The sequence below is a fragment of the Leucoraja erinacea genome, chromosome 16 (assembly GCF_028641065.1).
Source record: "Leucoraja erinacea ecotype New England chromosome 16, Leri_hhj_1, whole genome shotgun sequence".
Taxonomy (NCBI): Eukaryota; Metazoa; Chordata; class Chondrichthyes; order Rajiformes; family Rajidae; genus Leucoraja; species Leucoraja erinaceus.
In genome coordinates this window covers 14,204,254-14,225,322 of record NC_073392.1, presented here as the reverse complement: position 1 = coordinate 14,225,322, position 21,069 = coordinate 14,204,254, and the positions used below count along the sequence as shown (strand labels likewise).

General features: G+C 39.4%; 1 protein-coding gene across 8 annotated transcripts in view; it reads left to right on the top strand.

Annotated features, from left to right (window-relative positions):
• Positions 1-21,069, top strand: part of chl1b (cell adhesion molecule L1-like b) — a 610,347-nt gene that overhangs the window by 234,211 nt on the left and 355,067 nt on the right. For 7 of the 8 annotated variants that reach the window (XM_055647708.1, XM_055647706.1, XM_055647710.1 and 4 more), the window contains 3 exons: positions 707-724; positions 10,972-11,077; positions 13,825-14,018. In XM_055647708.1, the coding sequence (XP_055503683.1) occupies positions 707-724; positions 10,972-11,077; positions 13,825-14,018 (318 nt within the window). The remainder of the gene's footprint in view (positions 1-706; positions 725-10,971; positions 11,078-13,824; positions 14,019-21,069) is intronic. The other variant, XM_055647709.1, reaches the window with a different exon arrangement.

Genomic DNA, 21,069 nt, shown 5'->3' with positions numbered 1-21,069 from the left:
TCCCAATCTGACCTTTCGGTCCTCTGCCTCCTCCATTGTCAGAGTGAGGCCGAGCGCAAATTAGAGGAACAGCACCTCATTTTTCACTTGGGTAGCATTCACCCCAGCAGTGTGAACATTGACTTCTCTAACTTCAAGTAGCCCTTGCTTTACCTCTCTCTCCATCCCCTCCCCCTTCCCAGTTCTCCCACCAGTCTTACTGTCTCCGACTACATTCTATCTCTGTCCCGCCCACTCTCCTGATAACAGTCTGAAGAAGGGTCTCGACACGAAACGTCACCCATGCCTCTCCAGAGATGCTGCCTGCCCTGCTGATTACTCCAGCATTTTGTGTCTACCTTTGATTTAAACCGCCATCTGCTGTTCTTTCCTACGCATTTTTGAAATAATTTGTTCTTGAAAATGATACACTTAAATGCGACAATCCAAACATTGTACAACACCTTATGTCATCAAATTGAAATGGTATTGTTTCTGCATGGCTAAACAAACACATTTTGAGACAATAAATACGTCTTTTACGATCTACAAGTATAAGTTAGCATTATTTTTACATTTGCATATAACCTGCAAGTAATCAGTTGTCTTTTTGCATCGACTAGTTTTCATACTCAAAGCTTAAGACATAATAAAGAACTGACTGGAGAATATGGAGCATGTAATAATTGTTGTTTTCATTTTCCCTTTGCTTTCCTTGGATATAAAGCTTTCATTCATGAACTAAGTAAGTTAACCTGTTGGAATTAAAGCATTTTGACTGTTTCTTTCAGTCCATTACATGGAGTACTTTGCAATCAGTTATCTGTTCATGGGTTGAAGCTCGACGTATAATCCATTTTCATTATGAACTTTTATTCAGAATAATTTTGTCATAACATTTCTGCACAATATGATCACCTTTTATTTATAGGCAGCAGAAAAATAATGAATCACTGTTTCAGATTAATCAAGTCAAGAGTGTTTGTTATGCAGTATATAGCAACAACTGAACAATTAAATTCTTTCTTGCAGTAATCATGTGTAGTCTTTTCGCTGACTGGATAGCTCGCACCGAAAAGCTCTTCACTGTACCTCGGTACACGTGATAATAGTAAACTAAACTTTGTCTAATATATTAGACCAAAAATCCAAAAAGTATAAAGTCCTTCGATGACCTAAATAGTAAGAATTCAGCTGAACCGGTTATTCACATCCAAATATGAACACACTGCATCTAAATCGGCTAGATGCAGGAAAATTGTTTCCGATGTCAAGGGGTCACAGCTTAAGGATAAGGGGGAAATCCTTTAAAACCGAGATGCGAATAACTTATTTCACACAGAGTGTGGTGAATCTCTGGAACTACAGAGGGTAGTTGAGGCAGTTCATGGCTAATTTAAGAGGGAGTTCGGTTTGTTCAGAGGGTATGGAGAAAAGGCAGGTACGGGATACTGAGTTGGATGATCAGCCATGATCATATTAAATGGCGGTGCAGGCTCGAAGGCCCGAATGGCCTACTCCTGCACCTAATTTCTATGTTTCTATGTTTCTAAAGTAATGCGCAGCTTATTGATTTTTAATTCAAAGGGACTGAATATTGAGGTTGTACATTGCAATAAAATGTTTATCTGATGATGGATTGCCCTCTCACCTCGAATCTCTTGCACTTCGATCTCCCAATAACTCTTTCTGTTCTGAGCATCAGTAGTTTGAATTTACAATCCATTGCAATGTCGCCACTTCTAACTTGTTTCCTTCCGAAGAGATCAATGGCATGGTATTTCAATTCATCTTTATTCCCTCTTACCTTTTTAAACTCTTGCAACTGCAATGTGACATTATATAACCACAACTCTGAGTAAATGTATCTTCGATCTTTTTGACAACATCGGTGGCACAATGAGTTTTGGCACTTTTTAAAGTCCTTAATTTTAGAAGGTGAGAGCTGTGGATTACTAGAAGACAATTCCAGCACTCATTGTGCCCGGCATAGATAAGCAACTATCTTTAGCTATGACTGACAATATTTTTCAAAATAAATATTAAATAACTTAAACCAATAAGTCTACTGTTTTAAACAGCTGATGAGACAATTTGCTTCATAAAAAAAATGCTCAGCGAAGATTTTGAGTCAGATAGAATTCTTCTGTCAACATTGACTCCTGTCAACATTGACTGATGTAATCCTTGGAATAGGTCAGCAAGGTTATTTATGATGCAGTGTAGAAGCTTGGAAGAAACCAAGCTGACGTATAGGAATACCTGTCAGATAAATTAGATGCCAAAGGCAGTCGTGTTTTTGCATTTCTTTGTGATGTAAAATCTCTGAGGGTCCTGTACTCTCACTAATCAACATTGGAGAGTTGTGTTTACTTCTGTGAATGCCAAACATCAGAAATATATCACATTAACGGATGTAAATGTATGACCTTCACGCCAGATGATTGACATTCGGAATTTTTGTAATGCTGATTGCAAAACACACAACGAAAATTCATCCAGGATTGAAATATGTTGCTCTGTTTGATGAAATAATCTACTTAAGCTTAGAAATATAGTGACACTATTACATCATTCAAAGCTGGAATTTCAAATAAAATCATCCAGAATTTGCTGTCATACAATAATTGAGAATAAAACATCCAAGTGGCAATTTCAAATGCAATTTTGTGAGAATAAAAAAGTGGAAACATCAAGATGATGGACCTGAAATAATGGCAGCTAAAATTCAAAGTAACTGTGTGTGAGGTGAATGTAAAATGGTTTTGTACGAATAATGAGGCAAGACAGCACTAAATAGAATTGAGGTTGATAGAGATGTAAAAAATGATGCAAGAAGGCAGTAGTGCATCTGGTGGAGCGGCTGCTTCACAGCACCAGAGATCTTGTTTTGGCTCCAGACTACAGGTGCTGTCTGTACGGAGTTTGTACGTTCTCCCCGAGACCGCATGGGTTTTCTCTGGGTGCTCTGGTTTCCCACACTCAAAAGACATACGGATTGTATGTTAATTGGATTTTGTTAATTGTAAAGTGTCCCTAGTGTGTAGGATAGTTCTTGTGTACGGACAGGGTTATCTCTGGTCGGCACAAACTTGGTGGACTGAAGGGTCTGTTGCCATTCTGTATCTCTAAAATCTAAAGTCTAAATGCTCAACAAGACCTTAATAAAGCACAAAAGCTCCAAGGCTTTGCATTTTTAACTATGGAGTTCAAGATCTCTTTTGCTTTATTATCAACTTAGTTAACCTTACATTAAGTTGCTATATCTTTATGAATAATAAATTTGACCCTGGCTTGATTGTGTTCAGTTCTGGGCTCCACACTTTTGGAAAGCATGTGAAAACTTTAGTGATTTGGAAGAGGCAATTGACTAGAATAACATTATTGCCATAGAGGGAGTGCAGAGACGGTTCACCAGACTGATTCCTGGGATGTCAGGACTGTCTTATGAAGAAAGACTGGATAGACTTGGTTTATACTCTCTAGAATTTAGAAGATTGAGAGGGGATCTTATAGAAACTTACAAAATTCTTAAGGGGTTGGACAGGCTAGATGCAGGAAGATTGTTCCCGATGTTAGGGAAGTCCAGGATAAGGGGTCATAGCTTAAGGATAAGGGGGAAATCCTTTAAAACTGAGATGAGAAGAACTTTTTTCACACAGAGAGTGGTGAATCTCTGGAGCTCTCTGCCACAGATGGTAGTTGAGGCCAGTTCATTGGCTATATTTAAGAGGGAGTTAGATGTGGCCCTTGTGGCTAAGGGGATCAGGGGGTATGGAGAGAAGGCAGGTACGGGATACTGAGTTGGATGATCAGCCATGATCATATTGAATGGCGGTGCAGGCTCGAAGGGCCGAATAGCCTACTCCTGCACCTAATTTCTATGTTTCTATGTTTCTATGTTCAAAGCTGCAAGATTATTTTTGTGGTTAAAATCGTGAACGGGGCTATTCTCCTCAATGTCAGGTGCATAAATTATTTGATGTTCAGAATCATAATGGATGTGGTGGACTAAATAAATTGTATCTTCAGTATTTTGCATGACAAGGGGGATAAAATATAGATTTAAGTGATTGCCAAATAAATCAGAGGTGCCTTCATGAAATAGTTTATTAATGTAATCAGCAGCTAGAACGCTGTCCCCATGCTGGTGGGTACACCAGCCAGTAGGCACACCAGCAAATAGCAAGTAGGACATTGGAAAACATTTGGAAAATAATATTGGGAAATATACTTGTGATTTGTTCTCACTGTCCAATGATCCTATGATTCTTTTTCTGAAAAAATATAAAAACAAAACTCCAGTGAAATTAACAAATATTTTGTTGGGTCTGGGATTTTGACTCAGTTGTGCTGTAGTTACTCACAATCTGCTGGATGAGCTAACAACGATAGAGTGGGCCCCTTAATTGTTGCATGTTTCAATGTTTGTCACAATGCATTGTTATCAAGCTTTCCCATTCTATTTTGCAATCCCAATTGATGAATTACAATTACACTGATCTTTTCATAAGTATTTCATGAAGTTTCTTCTGATTCAGCTGCAAAAAAGTTCAGGAAATAACTGTAGACAGTTGGATGGCAAGGGGTAGAAAGTTTGCTGAGATATTGGATAACTTAGCAATGTTTTTAAGTGCAACGTGATTGAATAAAATTGATTTGTTATGGGGGGGAAAGGAAATCATTTTACTGTTCAGGAAATTTAAGCTGGTATTCCTGGCCATGATACATGCCAAATACAAGAGACTGCAGATGCTGGAATTGAGTAAAGAGGAAATTGCTGAAGGAACTCAGTGGGTTAGGCAGCATCTGTGGAGGGGAATGGACATGACGTTTAGGATTGGCACCCTTCTTAAGATGCTCATCTGAAGAAGGGTCCCAACTCGAAACATTCAGCTCTTTAGCATAGAAACTTTGGATCCTTCCTGAATATTCCTTTGATTTATTCTCACAATATGTCATAGACTCATACAGCCAAGGAATAGGCCCTTCGGCTCGCCAGTTCTATGGCAACCATCTGTGCCAATTCCATTTGCCAACACTTGTTCCACCGACTTCTATGTCTTTGCGATTTACGTTTTTATCGAGATATAGTTTAAATTGTGAGTTTATCTGCCTCCACCACCAACTCCGGTCGTGTATTCCAGATTGCAGCTACTCTCTGGATGATTTTATTTTCCTTCGTTCCCTTAGCCTAAGGAATCTATTTATGAGGTGGCCTCACTATGGGCACTGTATGAGCTGAGAGTGAAGACAGAATGGCTGGATATCCAGATAGAGAGAGGGAAGTAGTGTTTAAGTTCTGGGAGCATACCCTCACATAAATTCTGGGAGCCATCCTCCAATTTCCAGCTTTCTGAAGGCTAAGATTTTCCAAACCAATGGTAACAGTCCTTAACCTGTTTGCAGAGCTGCTGTCATGGCTACGGTATAAATTACATTGGATTTTATAGGACACATAGCATATGCAGCACATGGACAGACCTTTCACTGCTTTCACATGGTCATGGGTGTGGATGAGGTGCCAGTCAACAATGGACTACTGTGGGCTCCATCTATCCTTGGTCATCAGTACATTTCGTACCTCCAATTTCCCTCTCTCCTGATTCTCAGTCTGAAAAAGGGCTTCAACCCGAAACACCACCTATTCCTTTTCTCCAGACCTGCTGCCTGACCCGCTGAGTTACTCCAGCATTTTGTGTCTATTTTCAGTGTAAATCAGCATCTGCAGTTCCTTCTTGCACATGTGTCTAAACATATTGCAGGCTAATCAAATTGCTCAAGATTCTCACAAAGCCCCCACTCCACAAACCCTGTTCTCAGACGGCAAATAATATGTGGAAACAGTCTGTCACCCTCACACCATCTATCTATGGTAGATTAACACTAAACTACACACACTAGGGACAATTTACACTCATACCACGCCAAATAACCTATAGACTTGTACGTCTTTGGAGTGTGGGATGAAACCAAAGATCTCAGAGTAAACTCACAGGGAGAACGTACCATCTCTGTACAGACAGCACCCGTAGTCGGGATTGAACCTGAGACTAAGGCACTGCAAGGCAGCAACTCTACCGCTGATATCTACCTCCATGCCGCCATCAGTGCTCCAGGGGTTTCTCCAGGTGCTCCGTGGAATTTCCTCCCACACTCCCAAGACGTACAGGTTAATTTGGATTCTGTAATTTGTAAATTGTCCCGAGTGTGTAGGATAGTGCTGGTGTACGAGGGAGATCACTGGTCAGCATGGACTCGGTGGGCCGAGGGGTCTGTTTCCACACTTATCTCTAAAGTCTAAAACTCTTGTTTTGAAGTTGCATCCCTAAAACAATACATTAGACCTTGTGGGAACATTGAAAATGAGGTGGTCTCCTGACTAGGTTGCAGTCTCCTGGATAATCTGAAACAAGAGCCTTCTGTGATATTTTCCGGTGTCCACCAATAGTAAAATGATGGCTTCTTCCCTGTAGGAAGTTTGTCAAGTGGTCTGCTCAGAGTCCGGGTGTATGAGAGCATTTTTGGAGCATCGTCATCTACTCAGCAACATTCAAAGCAATTATGAACTGAGAGATAACAAAATAACTACATTTCACTTTAAAATTTACAGCAGCACATTTATCTAACAAAATGTGCTGACTTCATTTTTATGGCAAGAAGCTGCAATTACAAGTTATCTTCCCATCGAACCGAGCAAAATGACAGCCTTTTTCCAGTTAAACAGCTGCCCAATTGTGCAAATCTGGTGGTTCCTCTTCGACTATTTCTGCACGATAGAATCCATGAAGGCTAGAATCCCTCAATTTGATGAATCTCCTATCTGTCTCCCAATCACTTATGTCTGTGCAGGCATGAAATTTCATCACAGTATTCTTCAATGTGCATGACTGGAGATGATTTTAGGGTTATAGCTTGCTTTATTTCATGCAATCAGCCTGACCAGCACGTAAATGCAGCAATATAGCATTTTATTTGGAAGAGCTGCAATGAATCAGTGTTGAAAATTTGAGAATTTAAGTTGAGCTGACATTTTGCTAATATGTAATTTGAATCTGTGGTTTTCCCGAGTTTTATACCCACCTCACAATAGGCAAGTGGCATTGTGAAACCTGCATAGTGTGAAATTATTGCCCGCCATCTTTCCAGTTCAAACCTTTTTCGTGGCATAGTTACCCGTGGTCTGCTTGTGCCTGACCACATTTGGAAGGGCCATCTTGCTGAGAGTTCTACGTGTCCTGTGGGCAGTGATAGGATATCAGGCGGCACAGTGGCACCACGGTAGAGTTACCGCCCTACAGCGCCAGAGACCCGAGTATGATTAGAGAGAGAAAGTGGGGAACACCAAGGGTGAAACTTACAACTAGCAAACATACGGTGTCAAGATGGTTGAGGGCACGAGTGATAGCTCAGATGAATGTGGTAAGAAACGACACAAGGGGTGATATAATAGGGTCAAGGTATGAAGAGATAAGTTTGGTGGAGCAAGTTTAGGCAAAAATAATCAGTTTACTAGGTCAAAACTGTTTGTGGACCTTGGTTAAGAAATAGCAGTATGGGGTTGGGGCACTTTTTTTCAGCTGGAGGCTGTGGATGGCTGATCTCCTGATGCGATGAGATCTATAATGGTCCAATTGACATTTATAAGTCAACTGCAGGGTGCTGGAATCCAAGCTGGGTGTTTCCCACAGTCAGCAAATGGAGCCTGTGAAGCTGGAATTCTTGACTCGATTCGATGTTAAAATGAGATAACATAGAACTGTGTAAGTGGAATATCGATGGTCGGCATGGACTCAGTGGGCCGAAGGGCCTGTTTCCACGCTGAAGCTAAAGATCGAGAAAGTTTGAGTGTAGGGTCATGGTGAAGAGAGGAGGCAAGGATGAGGTGATGGGTAAAGCTATTCGCACATTGATATTGTGGGACAGTGAGGTATAGATATGAATGTACAGCCATATTCACCGACACCTAACTCGCTTCTGACCACACACTCTGGCAGCTAGGTCTGAAATGATCAGTGCTCTCTCCTTCTGACTACTGAGCCAAATGGGCAGAGCTTTGTCCTTTCCTAAGTCTGTTGTTCCTGCTAATACTTGTATTTTTTTGACCAGCCTCCTTGCAGCATTTTTACTCGAGCTGACAAAATATTATCACAAAGGCAGCTTAAATTTGCCTAATGATATACTGTGTTGAAGCACAGTATCGTCTTATAATTATATTATTGAAACTGTTAATGGAGGTTGCTGTCTAATTTATAATGTGGGTATAAATTGCAAGAGCAGAACATAATGTTTGAAATTATTTGTTTGTTATCTGGAATAAACAGTGTCAAGACAAGTGACAGTAATGGAAAACAAATTACTTCCAAATCACTCAGTTCTTTTTTAGTCAATGAAATTAAATTTGGAGACACAATGAATGCAGATGCGAGAATTTTGCATAGAAAATAAAGTGCTGGAATAATTTAGCAGGTGCTGGAGTAATTTAGTGGAGTAATTTCGCTGGAATGATAAAGTGCTGGAGTAATTTAGCAGGTCAAGCAGCATCTATGGAGGAATTTGCGGGCGAGGGATCTGAAGAAGGGTCCCAACTTGAAATGTCGCCTGTCCATGTCCTCCGGAGATATTGCCTGACCCGCTGAGTTGTCTAGCACTTTGTTCTCTGCAAATGAATTATGAATGTAGGCACGATCGCAGAGCACATTTAGTTTTGCCATCTGCGGCAAATTTGCAGGTAAATCCAAAGTAGTAAAAAAAAATCTTCATAGTGTGCAAGTTAGACAGTAGCTAGAATAATGTATCCAGGCATGAGACAATTGTTATGCTGGAGTAACTAAGTGGGACAGGCAACATCTCTGGAGAGAAGAATGGGTGACGTTTCGAGCCCAAAGAAGGGTCTCGACACGAAAAGTCAACCTTCTCTCCAGAGATGCTTCCAGTCCCGCTGAGTTACTTCAGCACTTTGTGTTTATCTTCGATTTAAAAACAGAATATGAGTTCTACACATAAGGCAATCATTTGTTGACTGAGGTACAGAGAAGTGCGATTAGGAACTCCACATCTGGAGTCCAAATTATGAGCAGAAATTGGCGGAACTAGGGCATATTAACCTGAAAGTCAACAAACGGAAGCAATCTTATATATTATAAAAAAATTATTGAGGGAATGGATTAAAGTAAACTAAATGTTGGTGTTACCTCTAATGCCTCATGCCTGGTATGTACAACAAGATGATCTCAGCCAGAAATGTCACCTAATCCTTCGCTCCATAGATGCTGCCTCACCCGCTGAGTTTCTCCAGCATTTTAGTCCACCAACGAGATGGTAAATGTTATCCAAAAGTTGAGGGCAGGAGTTGTAAATTATTTTTTCCGATAACGACATAAGTGTGGAGCCAAAAATCGGCAAAATAGGTCTCGACCCGAAACATCATGTATTCTTTTTCTGCAGGGATGCTGTCTGACCCGTTGAGTTACTCCAGCATTTTGTGCCTATCTTCAAAGAAAAATAATATATTTTAAAAATAGAACATAGAACAGTGCAGCACTGGAACGGGCCCTTTGGCCCACAATGTTTGTGTTGATCATGATGCCAAGACAAACTGATATCATCTGCTTGCACATGATCCATATCACTCTCTTCCTTGCACATCCATGTGCCCATATAAAGCTTCTTCAATGCCAATCTCGTATCTGCCGCCACCATTGCGCCTGGCAATGCCATCCAGACCCCCACTACTCTCAGTGTGAAAAAAACCTGCTTCGCACAACTCCATTCAACTTTCCCCCTCTCACCTAATAGTTGTGCACTGTAGCGTTTGCCATGTCCACTCTAGGGAAAAGGTTCTGATTGTGTACCCTGTCTATTCTTTGCATAATTTTATATACTTCTATTAACTCTCACCTCAACCTCTGACGTTCCAGAGAAAGATGGTCTCTAAATATCTACTGAAACCTAATGATTTCTAAATATCTAAAATATATAATGATCACTCTGGAATGCCAAATTGGTGGCTTACAATCTATCAAATGGCTTTCTTCATATAATTGTCTGGTGGTTAAACCTTGACAGTGCAGGTTACAAAATCATATATTGATTCACCAGAGTTTTGAAGGTGGGGGGGGGGTTCTAGAAATCTACAACATGATGGTGTGGAGTCCAAGATGTAGCATCACATTGTAATGATAAGAATTAAGCCATTTAAGATTGAAAAGAAGAATTAGTTTCTCCACGGAGCAGTGAATCTATATAATTCCCTACCACAGATAATTGTTGAAGCTAAATCATAAAATATATCCAAGAAGATGTTAAGTATTGTTCTTGAGGTGAGAAGGATTAAGGAATATGGGGAGAAAGCAGAAACATGCAACTGAATTTGAATGATCAGCTGTGATCGTTTACAGTAGTAGAACAGCTCGAAGGGTCAAATGGCCTTGTCCTCATTTTTGCATTTCCTTTGAAACAAGTGTCATGTTCTTTATGCTCTTGTCAACTTCTATCAAGTGCTTATATTTATCTCAGTGTGCTGCGAATATTTTCTGGATGAGCAGACACCAAAATGACATGTTTCCGTGAAACTTCTCTGTGGGAATCCTCGATATTAAAAATGAACCCAAATGAAAAGGAGGAATTTAAATTCTGCATGCATGGCAGTGAATAGTTCTGAGAAATATAGTAATCATAATATCACCAGCAGATCTTTCAAATTATTTTCATACAACTGGAAGTGGTAACTCTCAGAAATGGATTATTAAAAGTATTCATTACACAGACCTCATTACAGTGTTTCATCTTTGTGAACAGCTTCTACATCTTGACCTCAAATGCTTCAATTTTTCTCATAATTTTTTCTCATAATTAATCAGAATTTAGCTCTCATAAGCCTTTAAGAGAAGAATTACGGCTGTTAGTGTGAATGATTAATTGATTTTGAATTGTACTTCACCTCTTCACTTCATCTAATTCATGTTTTACTTTAAAATATTTTTTTTCCAGTTCAGCAGCCTCCTACTATAACGGAGCAGTCGCCCAAGAGGCATGTTGTGTATCCGACTGATGATTTCATTATCAAGTGTGAAGCCAGAGGAAATCCAGCACCCCAGTAAGTATTGCCGTTTGTGCCATGTAATACAGTTGCTGGAGGAAGCATTGACCACCTACCGAACAAAATGGTGCTTAAAATATCTATTCACCTGGTTCATCTCCTTTGAATTGACTGCTATGGATGACGCTGAAGGTTTGTTGCAGAAGGTATTGCATTTGAAAGATTCAGGCCTCCCCACCACAACAAGGCTACAATTTACTGAGATACCTTGGCTAAGATTGCAGCCTTGAGATGGAATGGAAGCTCGTGCTGTGCCGATGAATGTGAGAGTATTACACTCTTGAGTCCAGCAACCCTATTTGAGTTATCCATGATGATAAGGTAGGGTGAGGGGTCAGGGTGAGGGGGTAGGAGGGTAGATTATCAGACAAAGGGTGATCAACTCCAAACTCAAATTATTGTGGTTTATACTTGCCTTTTGGATTCATATTTATCTTGTGCAAAGGATCATGTTGATGTCAATGAATACTCAAATAAATCATAGGCCGGCATCTAATAAAGATTAAAAGCACCTCAGAGCAGTACAATTCAGCAAGTCCTCGCAGTCAAATGGAAGACCAATGTGCAAGGACCAGAGTCCTGCCTGAAGCTAGTACTGACACCTTGCTTCACCAGTGCCATCCTTTAAGCTCACAGGTTGATGAATTAATATTGATATCCAAACCTAAGCATCAGTTGCCATAGGATGTTATAAGCAGTGACGGGTATTTAGAGTATTTGCATTGTTCTCAATATATATTGCATTAAGGTACACAGATTTTAGGAGAAGCAAGATTTATCCAATGTGTTACTAAGGAAATCAAACACGGTATCAAATTCAGAAAAAAAACATACAATATTGTCAATTAGAAAAGTTTTGAAACCAGTAAAGGATTATTGAAGAAAAAAGTGAAAATGGATTGACAGTAATCTAGCCAGTAAAAATAAATCAGATATGTAATAAGTAATAGGAGCAGAATTAGGCCATTCGGCCCATTAAATCCACCCTGCTATTCAATCATGGCTGATCCATCTCTCCCTCTTAACCCCATTTTCCTGTCTTCAAGTGGATTCAACAAATACTTAGTAAGAAAGGTAAACACTGATTCCTTTAAAGGATGAGATGGAAGTGAATGAAATAGCAAAGTCTTTGAACAAATATTTTGTTTCTGGCTTGACTGTGAAAACACCACAATAATAGTTGAACATCTGGGGACAAAAGAAGAGGGAAGAACCTGAAACTGGAGCATAGATGATAGACAATGAATGAATGAATGAATGAATGAATGAATGAATGGGGCAAAAGGCAGAACAATCGCCTGGATCTGAATGGCTAAATGTTAATTAAAAGTAGCTAAAGTGGATGGGTGTCTTGTGAACTTCCATAATCCTGTATGTTCTGGAAAGATCAAATCAGATTGTAAAACCATAAATGTATCTAATCCGTGCAGGAGAGTTGCGGGGAAGAAACTGGGGAACGGTTACTTTATTCTCACATGTACCTTGATGCAGTGAAATGCTTTGGTTTGCAGACAACCTAGTAAAATAATACTATACATAAGCACAAATCATACATAGGTTTGCTGTGTGTCAGACGATGTATAGCCCGCTGTTGGCTTCTGTCGTCGTCCAACATGTTGACAGAATTGGTTGTCCGACGCCTCATAGAGTGCATCGTGTCGTCGTTTCCGGGGATCGCTAGGAGGAGGCTTCTGTCATGATCCCCATACATAAGTAAAGGTGTGCAATGACTATAATGTAAAACAGTAGATATTTTCTGAGGCAGTACACAAAGTATCGTCACGTTTCCAGCGGCACCTTGGAGCTTTCTTCAAATGCTTCAAATTTTGAGTCTTATTTTGGCATCAAAGACCTGGTCAGTTGGGAAATCCAGGAAAATATTGAGATTATTACAATTGTAATTGTAGACCAGTCAGAAATTAATAATTGATGCAAAGAGTTGGCATGATTTTATTAAAGGGAAATTGTGTTTAATAAATATTTGCAAGTTTCTCAGAATGTAATAAAGGATGGACAAATGGGAGGCATAAATGGAGTCTATTTGGATATCCAGCAGTCTTTTGAAAAATATCATTAAAATGGCGCATTTTATGACAGTCACCAAAAATGGGAAATTATTGTTGATAAGGATCAGTAGATAAAGTTCAATTATTGTTGACCCATCCAGCCAAAGAAAATTGCACCTGGTCAAATCTCCCTTCAGATCAGCTACTAACCATGTATTTATGCGGGCGTTTTTAATTTCAGTTGGAAATGATGCACACGGTGTAGATTAGGTAAAAATAACATATTTTGAACTTTTATGTTTATTAGCAACCAACATTAGCATTTCAAGCTTTTTTTAAAAAATGTTATTGTGACAGGCATAACACTTCGTCATTGGCAAATATATGTGATCTATGTAATATATTGATTGCAATTAGCAGTCCCTGTTGTGTGCAGGGATTGTATAACATTGTACATATTTTGTATCTTTATTCTTTGCTGTATTTGTTTTATGTGATTTGATCTCACATTATTTTTCAGTGGAAATAAACTGAGTAGTGGTTTTCGGGAGTGACATTATTTACAGTTACCGTTGTCCTTTTCAGCTTGGTGAAGTCGGATCAGCTTGAGGCATTTTAACATCGCTCTGTATATTTGCTGTGAGATCATTCTGGTCTGATATTGGAATGGATTTGTAATTCAAGAAGACATGGTATATATAAGATATTATAATAAAAATTCCCTCCTTTGTATTCTAGTTTTCGGTGGACCAAGGATGGCAAAGAATATGATCCATCACAGGACCCCAGAATGAATACAACTATAAACTCGGGGTCATTTGTGATGAAAAACAACAATGGCAATTTGAACACTTTTCAGGGAAAATATCATTGTTATGCTAGCAATGAACTGGGGACAGCAGTATCTGAGGAAATTGTTTTCAGCACTGCAAGTAAGTACTTCTAGATTTCAATGTTTGGCTTCGATTAATGGACTTGAAGCTCTGACTTGTGAATTAGCATCAAGGATGCATATATGCTTTCTGCAACATTTTTTCCAAGACTAGCAGGAAATCTATGAGGAGTTTTGAGGAGCAAAGCAGCTCCAAAATAGCACATCAAGCATCAGAACCTGTGAAGTAAGGTCATAGTTTGTTGTAGAATCAGTCAGAGTTGAACAGCACAGACTTCCACCCTTGGGATCTTCATGTCCATTTCAGCCCTTTTTGCCCATCTGCACAAAGTAGAAAGTGCTGGTTGCTAAACACTTTAACTCCTTCCCCCATTCCCACACTGATCTTTCTGGCCTGGGCCTCCTCCATTGTCAGCGAGGCCCAGCGCAAATTGGAAGAACAGCACCTTATATTTCGCTTGGGTAGCTTACACCCCAGCAGTATGAACATTGACTTCTCTAACTTTGTGGCCCTTGCTTTCCCTCTCTCTCCATCCCCTTTTCCTTCACAGTTCTTCGATCAGTCTTAGCGTGTCCGACTGCATTTTATCTCTGTACCACCCACTCTCCTGACATCAGTCTGAAGAAGGGTCTCGACCCAAAACGTCACCCATTCCTTCTCTCCAGAGATTCCACCTGTTCCGTTGAGTTACTTCAGCATTTTGTGTCTATGCACAAAGTACTCAGCAGTTTACCTGACAGGTAGCTGTGCTTCCCAGCCACTGTTAATGACAGACAAACCAATGTGCCACATCAATGTATTTTGACTTCAAAGAAATGACACTATGATATTCCCAGCTGGAGAAGCACAAGAATACCTACATGCTTTAAATGCTTAAAATACATGGGTATAATTGCACCCTGGAGTAATTTCCAAGCTTTGGGTTTGCTGATCCCAGACTAGAATTTCTGGACTCGGGAAGCAGAGTTATCCCCATGATATATCATGGCATATGAAAGCTCCCCATATCTTCAGCACAGACATAGGGAGATATCACAGCATCTCCCCATGTTATGAGATGCTATGACCTTGCAGCATCTCAGGACTAGCTCTGAGATGTTACAAGTTCTTTGTTTATTCCAAATGGAATAAGCAAAGAACTTGGAACAACTTAGAGCTAATGTGCGAAATACTGGTTGAATAAAAATTAACAATGATGACCTGTGTATTAATCATAAGGATAGTATGTACAGCTTGCTAGTATGTGCTTACTATTGCTGTTTCACGCAAAAACAGGTCCCACATCCCAAAGTCATGTAGACCGGGTGGTTAATTGGCTACTGGAAGTTGCTCCAAGTGTCTATCTGGGGAAGGTGGGAGGGGAGATGATGGGAATGTAGGGAAAGAGTTCACTGGTAACATTTGTGGAAAAATGCTCAAAGAGTTGTTTTATTCTTAAAGGGTCAAATGACAACATCCTATGTGATAGGAAAATATGACCATGGCCAAAATGCCCTTCAAATATAGGTGGTAAGCCATTTTATTGAACTGTTGTAGCCCTGGTAAAAGTGGTGCTGCAGTGTTGTTGAGAGGCATTATGTTCAACACAGACATTGTGGGCTGAAGGGCCTATTCCAGTGCTCTACTATGTTGTATCAATGTTTAATGTGTTTGTGGAAGTAGAAAGATACTTGCATTAAATGTATACAGGATGACTTTCATGTCCATGCTGATATGGATAACAAAACTGTCTGCCAATATTCTTTCGAAGCCGCTTGGCCTATAAAGAGTTAACACTGTTGTAAAATAATGGTGGAAAGAGCAAGGGAGATGCAATGGTTCCATCATTCTTGGAATCTTTCATCCGTCCTTACATCTTCATTGTCATGTTAAACAAAGATGTTGCCCATTGAAAGGCGATGGAAGCAACATATTATTTCTAAACATGTAGGAGGACAATGGATAGGATTTTCTCAAAAGAATTTAGATGCACCGACGTTTGATAACAGGTTGGTTGAATCTGGGAGATTGATGTGAGCTTATCTTTTACATGTTGGAGCAGTGTATATGAGTGGCAGAGAGTCTTGGTGAGTTATCTATTAATCTTGAAGAAACTAGTTCAACACCACTGTTGCATTTAATTACATTGAAACCAGGAAATTTAGATTCAAGTTATCAGTTTTAATACAGACATTTGGGAGGCACTGTGGCAAAGCGGTAGAGCTACTAACTGCCTTACATCGTTAGAGACCCAGGTTCGATCCTGGCTCCGGGTGCTTGTCCGTACGGAGTTTTTACGTTCTCCCCGTGACCTGCGTGAGTTTTCTCTGAGATCTCTGGTTTCCACCCACACGCCGAAGACGTAACTTTGTAGTGGTATAAATTGGCATGGTATAAATGTTTAGATGTAAAATTGTCCCTAGTGTTCAGTGCGGACTGGGTGGGTCGAAGGGCCTGTTTCCACGTTATATCTCTGAAACTAAAATACTAAAAATGCTAAAGTGTAAGTATGCATAACAAGAAAATGCATGTAATTTTCTTGTAATTTCCATGTTTATCTTTTCATTTTTGCAATTCCCAAGTACGATGTGATCTGAGTTCCGCTTGAAATGTCACGCTGAGCATCTGACAGGCCTGAGTAAAGTACTGTTGTATATCAATAGAAGTTCCAGCAAACCATCTGGGAATGTTCAGGGCCAAATATTGAATTGTTTTTCTGTTGATGGCACTACAATTTGTGCCAGCAGACAACCAGCAGCCTGTTAAAGTTACAACCGAACCTATAATGAGGGAGGTTTGTGTGTTAATGTAAGCGTGTCAAAGCAAACTCCTTCTTGGCCTGTGTGTAGTGTTCTAGTTGGCATCATTGCTCTGGTCTACCACAGGCATTTACTTGTGTGACCTGCTGTTCTTTATTGTGAATGAATCTGAGCAGTGTATGAAGTAACATATTGACTTGCACTTATCGATACATGTATTTTTGTACGAAAAGGTAAACAATATCATAAATCATTGATCAGTATAATAAAATTAATCCTATTCATTTAAACTACTAAATTCATTTAAAGGTCATTTGGTGCAAGGCAACGGTATTTAATTATAACTGAAATCATCACCACAGCACTAAAAATGTATCAAAATTTGTATTTTTATGGTTCACCATTTCTGCCAATGTAAAGGACTAGTCAGTGATGGAGACGTGAGCCAAAAAGCAAATGCAAGCACGATGGACTGAATCACCTTCTATGCAGTATCTTCCTAGGATTCCATGAATTGTAAATGATATTTGTAAGGGTAGATCCACTGATGTTTTAATTTGTGAGAATTCAGAAAAAAATGATCACATTATATTCTTCATTAATCAAATTATAGCAAATATTCTGCTTTGTCTAAAATTCTGTCTTGGCTTCCTGCGATCACTCCATTCCTGTCCAAGGAAGCAGATGGTGATTGTGTTTCCCCAGCCCTCTGCTGATGGTACGATTATCTGCTCGATATACACGCTCCAAAGTGACGTCCTATCAATTCAACTTCTCCCTGCAGTGCTTGAAGTAGTTGATCCCCGCTTGCTGGTAAAGGTGATTGGCAACTCACCAAAATGGAATTGCGAGTCAGAGATTAAACAAAGCCCTAAACATTTTTGGAATAAAATGTTTTTATGACTGCCAGAACTCAAAAAGAAATTCCGTAGGGCAACATGGGTAACAATGTTTTTTCTAGAACTGATCACAAATAGAAAATCTTGATTTGGATTTCACCCAAACCAGCATTTAATATTTGAGATTTTCTTTGACGAATAAGAGTGTGGAAATATAATGCTGTGAAGTAAATGCTGGGCAATATTTTCTGCTCTGCATGAAATTGAAGCACATTTCAATTTATTCCTGAATATGTTTATCAGCACGAAGTGTTCAGTGTTGGATAACACCATTCAGGGCACAACATTATGTATTTAATTTGAGGGTGACTGAGCGCGTTGATTTGGCAATTAAATGTTCATGGATAAATATTATTATACTGAGCTGTTGATGTCAAAGGCAAACTTTTGAGCTTTTGTTCCATTCTGAATGTTTTTATCCTCTTTAATCAGTAGATTGGAGGGAGTTGTAATAATAACTAATTGCACTTATAACATAGAATCATAAAGTGTTTACATCACAGAAGGTGGCCATTTGGTTCATCCTGTCTGTGTTAGCTCTCCACCAGAGGCAAATTGTGCATTTAACACAGAGATATTCCAAGTTAAATCCTATTGCACCAGTTTTCCAGATGAATCTGATTGTACTTTTCGAGATAAATTTAACTTGCCTTTATTTTTAAGTTAGAGTATTTTTGGTTTATGCAAAGGGCAGAGAGCACATACCCAAGTACAATTTAAAATTTTAAATCGCCTTTCTCCCTTGTGTCTTCTTCCCAATGTCACACCTTGAAAGCAAAATGCGTGCTATCCCATAATTCCATGACAATAACTATGACCAAAACATAGAAACCCAGTCTCTCTTGAGAGAGCCAGCCATAAGTGTGTGTTATCGCAGTCTTTTCCATGGCATACACGGATGAAAGAACTATAATGATTACCTCGACCAACAAGGAAAAACTATCAATGTGGATTTCTAATTATGGGAAAATATCCTCTGATGAGATACTTCAGCTTCAACTGCCCACTTCTAGAGATTCAGAAAGATCTAAACAGAAAATTCCGGAAGGTCTCAGCAGGTCAGGCATGCATCTGTCGAGGGAATGGATAGGTAACATTTTGGGTTGGGACTCTTCTTCAGACTAATTGGGCTGAAGAAGTGTCTTGGCCCAAAGCCGTGCCTGTCCATTCCCTCTACAGATGCTGCCCGATCTGCTGAGTTCCTCCAGAGTTTTGGCTTGTTCAAACTTCCAGCATCTGTAATTCCTTGTGTCTCCAAAAACCGTTATGTCGGATGGAAAACTTACCATGTCAGCATTGAAAGGGTACGTGTAAATAGAAAATCAGAAGGAAAGTTAGTAGTTAATTAGAAGATACAATGAAGAAGTCCATAGGTGCAAGAACTTGGATCTGATCAATTTTACGAAGCTTTTATTTTCAACGCCAGGTCACACTAGTGACCTGTGTGGTGCAGACCTCTCTCACAGCCACCTGCCAATGTTGACTGCTTGGTGCCACAAGGGTCTCCCCTCCCCTCACCCCTCACCCCAACCCCTCATATAAACAGGGAAACATTCTTACTGCAGGTGATGTGATCCTTCTGCGTCTCCAGGATCTGGGACGTGCTCCCTTCCCTCCTTGCACTGCCTCGTGTAGCCCTGTGGTAGTGATCAGAATTTAGCATTTGCTGGGAATGTTACATGTTGGTGGCTTTAGTGATTAAGTAGTGGGTTTGCCCATTTGCCTCTAAATGTCAGCAGCTGGATGAAATTTGAGTTTTCAGATATATTGCTGTTTTTGGTGTGGCAATTTTATATATCCCAATTAGCAATGTACTAATTTCAGAACAAGAAGTATAATTGAGATGAACTGCGGTGCGAAATATATTTGTTTCTGCTAAATTTTGCTCTAAACAGAGCATCTACTTGCCCACGCTAGGTAATGTTGCTACCTCCGTGTAGGTTATCCTCCCACACTCCAAATACGTACAGGTTTGTAGGTTAATTTGCTTGGTAAAATCGTAAATTATCCCTAGTGTGCATAGGATAATGTTAGTGTGCGGGGATCACACATTGGCATTGACTCAGTGGACAGAACGGCCTGTTTCTGCGCTGCACCTCTAAACTAAACTAAACTAATTCCGATATACTGAATATTTTTGTAATCTTCATCAGTGTATTTTTAATTGATTTTTCCTGCCAAATTTTGATCTTTGTAATTAGTTAATTTCTATTTGTTTGTTAAAATAATAATGGAAAATTAAATGCATTTCCATTTCCGGTCAATAGTAACAATAACAAGTACTTCATGTTTGCAGGAGTAAATACCTTTCTCCTCTACTTAATGACAAGCTTAATTCTAACCTTAGCAGGATAACTTTCTTCCATTCCCACATTAGTGTTGTGTATTTAAGTGTGAATTAGTTTGAATGGTGAAAGATTTAGAGGGAATCATATCCTATTGTCTCTCACCCACTGGGACATGGATTGGAATCCCTGTGAACCATTATTTTTCAGAAAACTCTTGAAAAGAAAGAAACATGTGCCTGGGCAGGATTTAACAAGCAACAAAGAAGTAAAAGTGTTGAGAATGAACCTGCTGTTACGGCATTCTCAGCTCTTTTAAGAGTTTCAATACTATTTGCTGCTTTATGCTTGTGCAGTGAAAAATTACTTCAGCGATTTGGAACTGATAAATTTGTTTCCCCTCTTAACTTCAGCAATACCAATAAAAACAATAATGCAGAAGGAAGACTTAGTTTTGAAGTTTCTTTTACTCTCAAACTAATTGCCCAGAATGTCTTGGATGGCCCCTTTCTATGCTGCCATGAAGCTATGATTCTGTGACATTTCCACCGTACACTTTACATACAATGAGAAGGATTGCTTTTTTGTGACTTGGGACTTTACACCCTGCAAAATCTCACTTTGAGCATGGACAAACTTATATTTTTGCACTGTATTTTTCTTTCACTGTCTTGTAGAATTTAGGACTCTTTTATTTGTCTTTGTATTTTGCATTTGCGCAATCTTAGAAAAAATATTCCTTAAGGACCATGCGGTTTCATTATAGGTAGCTATATGTCACTCCATTCCACATCCATGCCATTTTTAACAGTCTGAAGAAGTGTCTCAAACTAAAACATCACCCATTACTCTATCCCGAGATGATGCCTGTCTCACTGAGTTACTCCAGCATTTTGTAATTATCTTTTCCATTATCTGTATACCTCTCCTTCCTCTAGTAAGAATCTTTTTTCAATCAAACACCTTGTTATGCAGCTTACTTTCAGATTTGGTTTGATGTTCTCCATTGTGAAAAGCATTTTAACATTAAAAGCACTGTATAATTGCAAGTTGTGGTGCTGCATTGTAACAGTTTGTTTAAGTATCAACCTCTTTGTATTTCCCTGGCATCGCACTTCTCCTTCTGCCTATGTGAAGTGCCGTAGGACCTCAAGAATGTGATTACTTT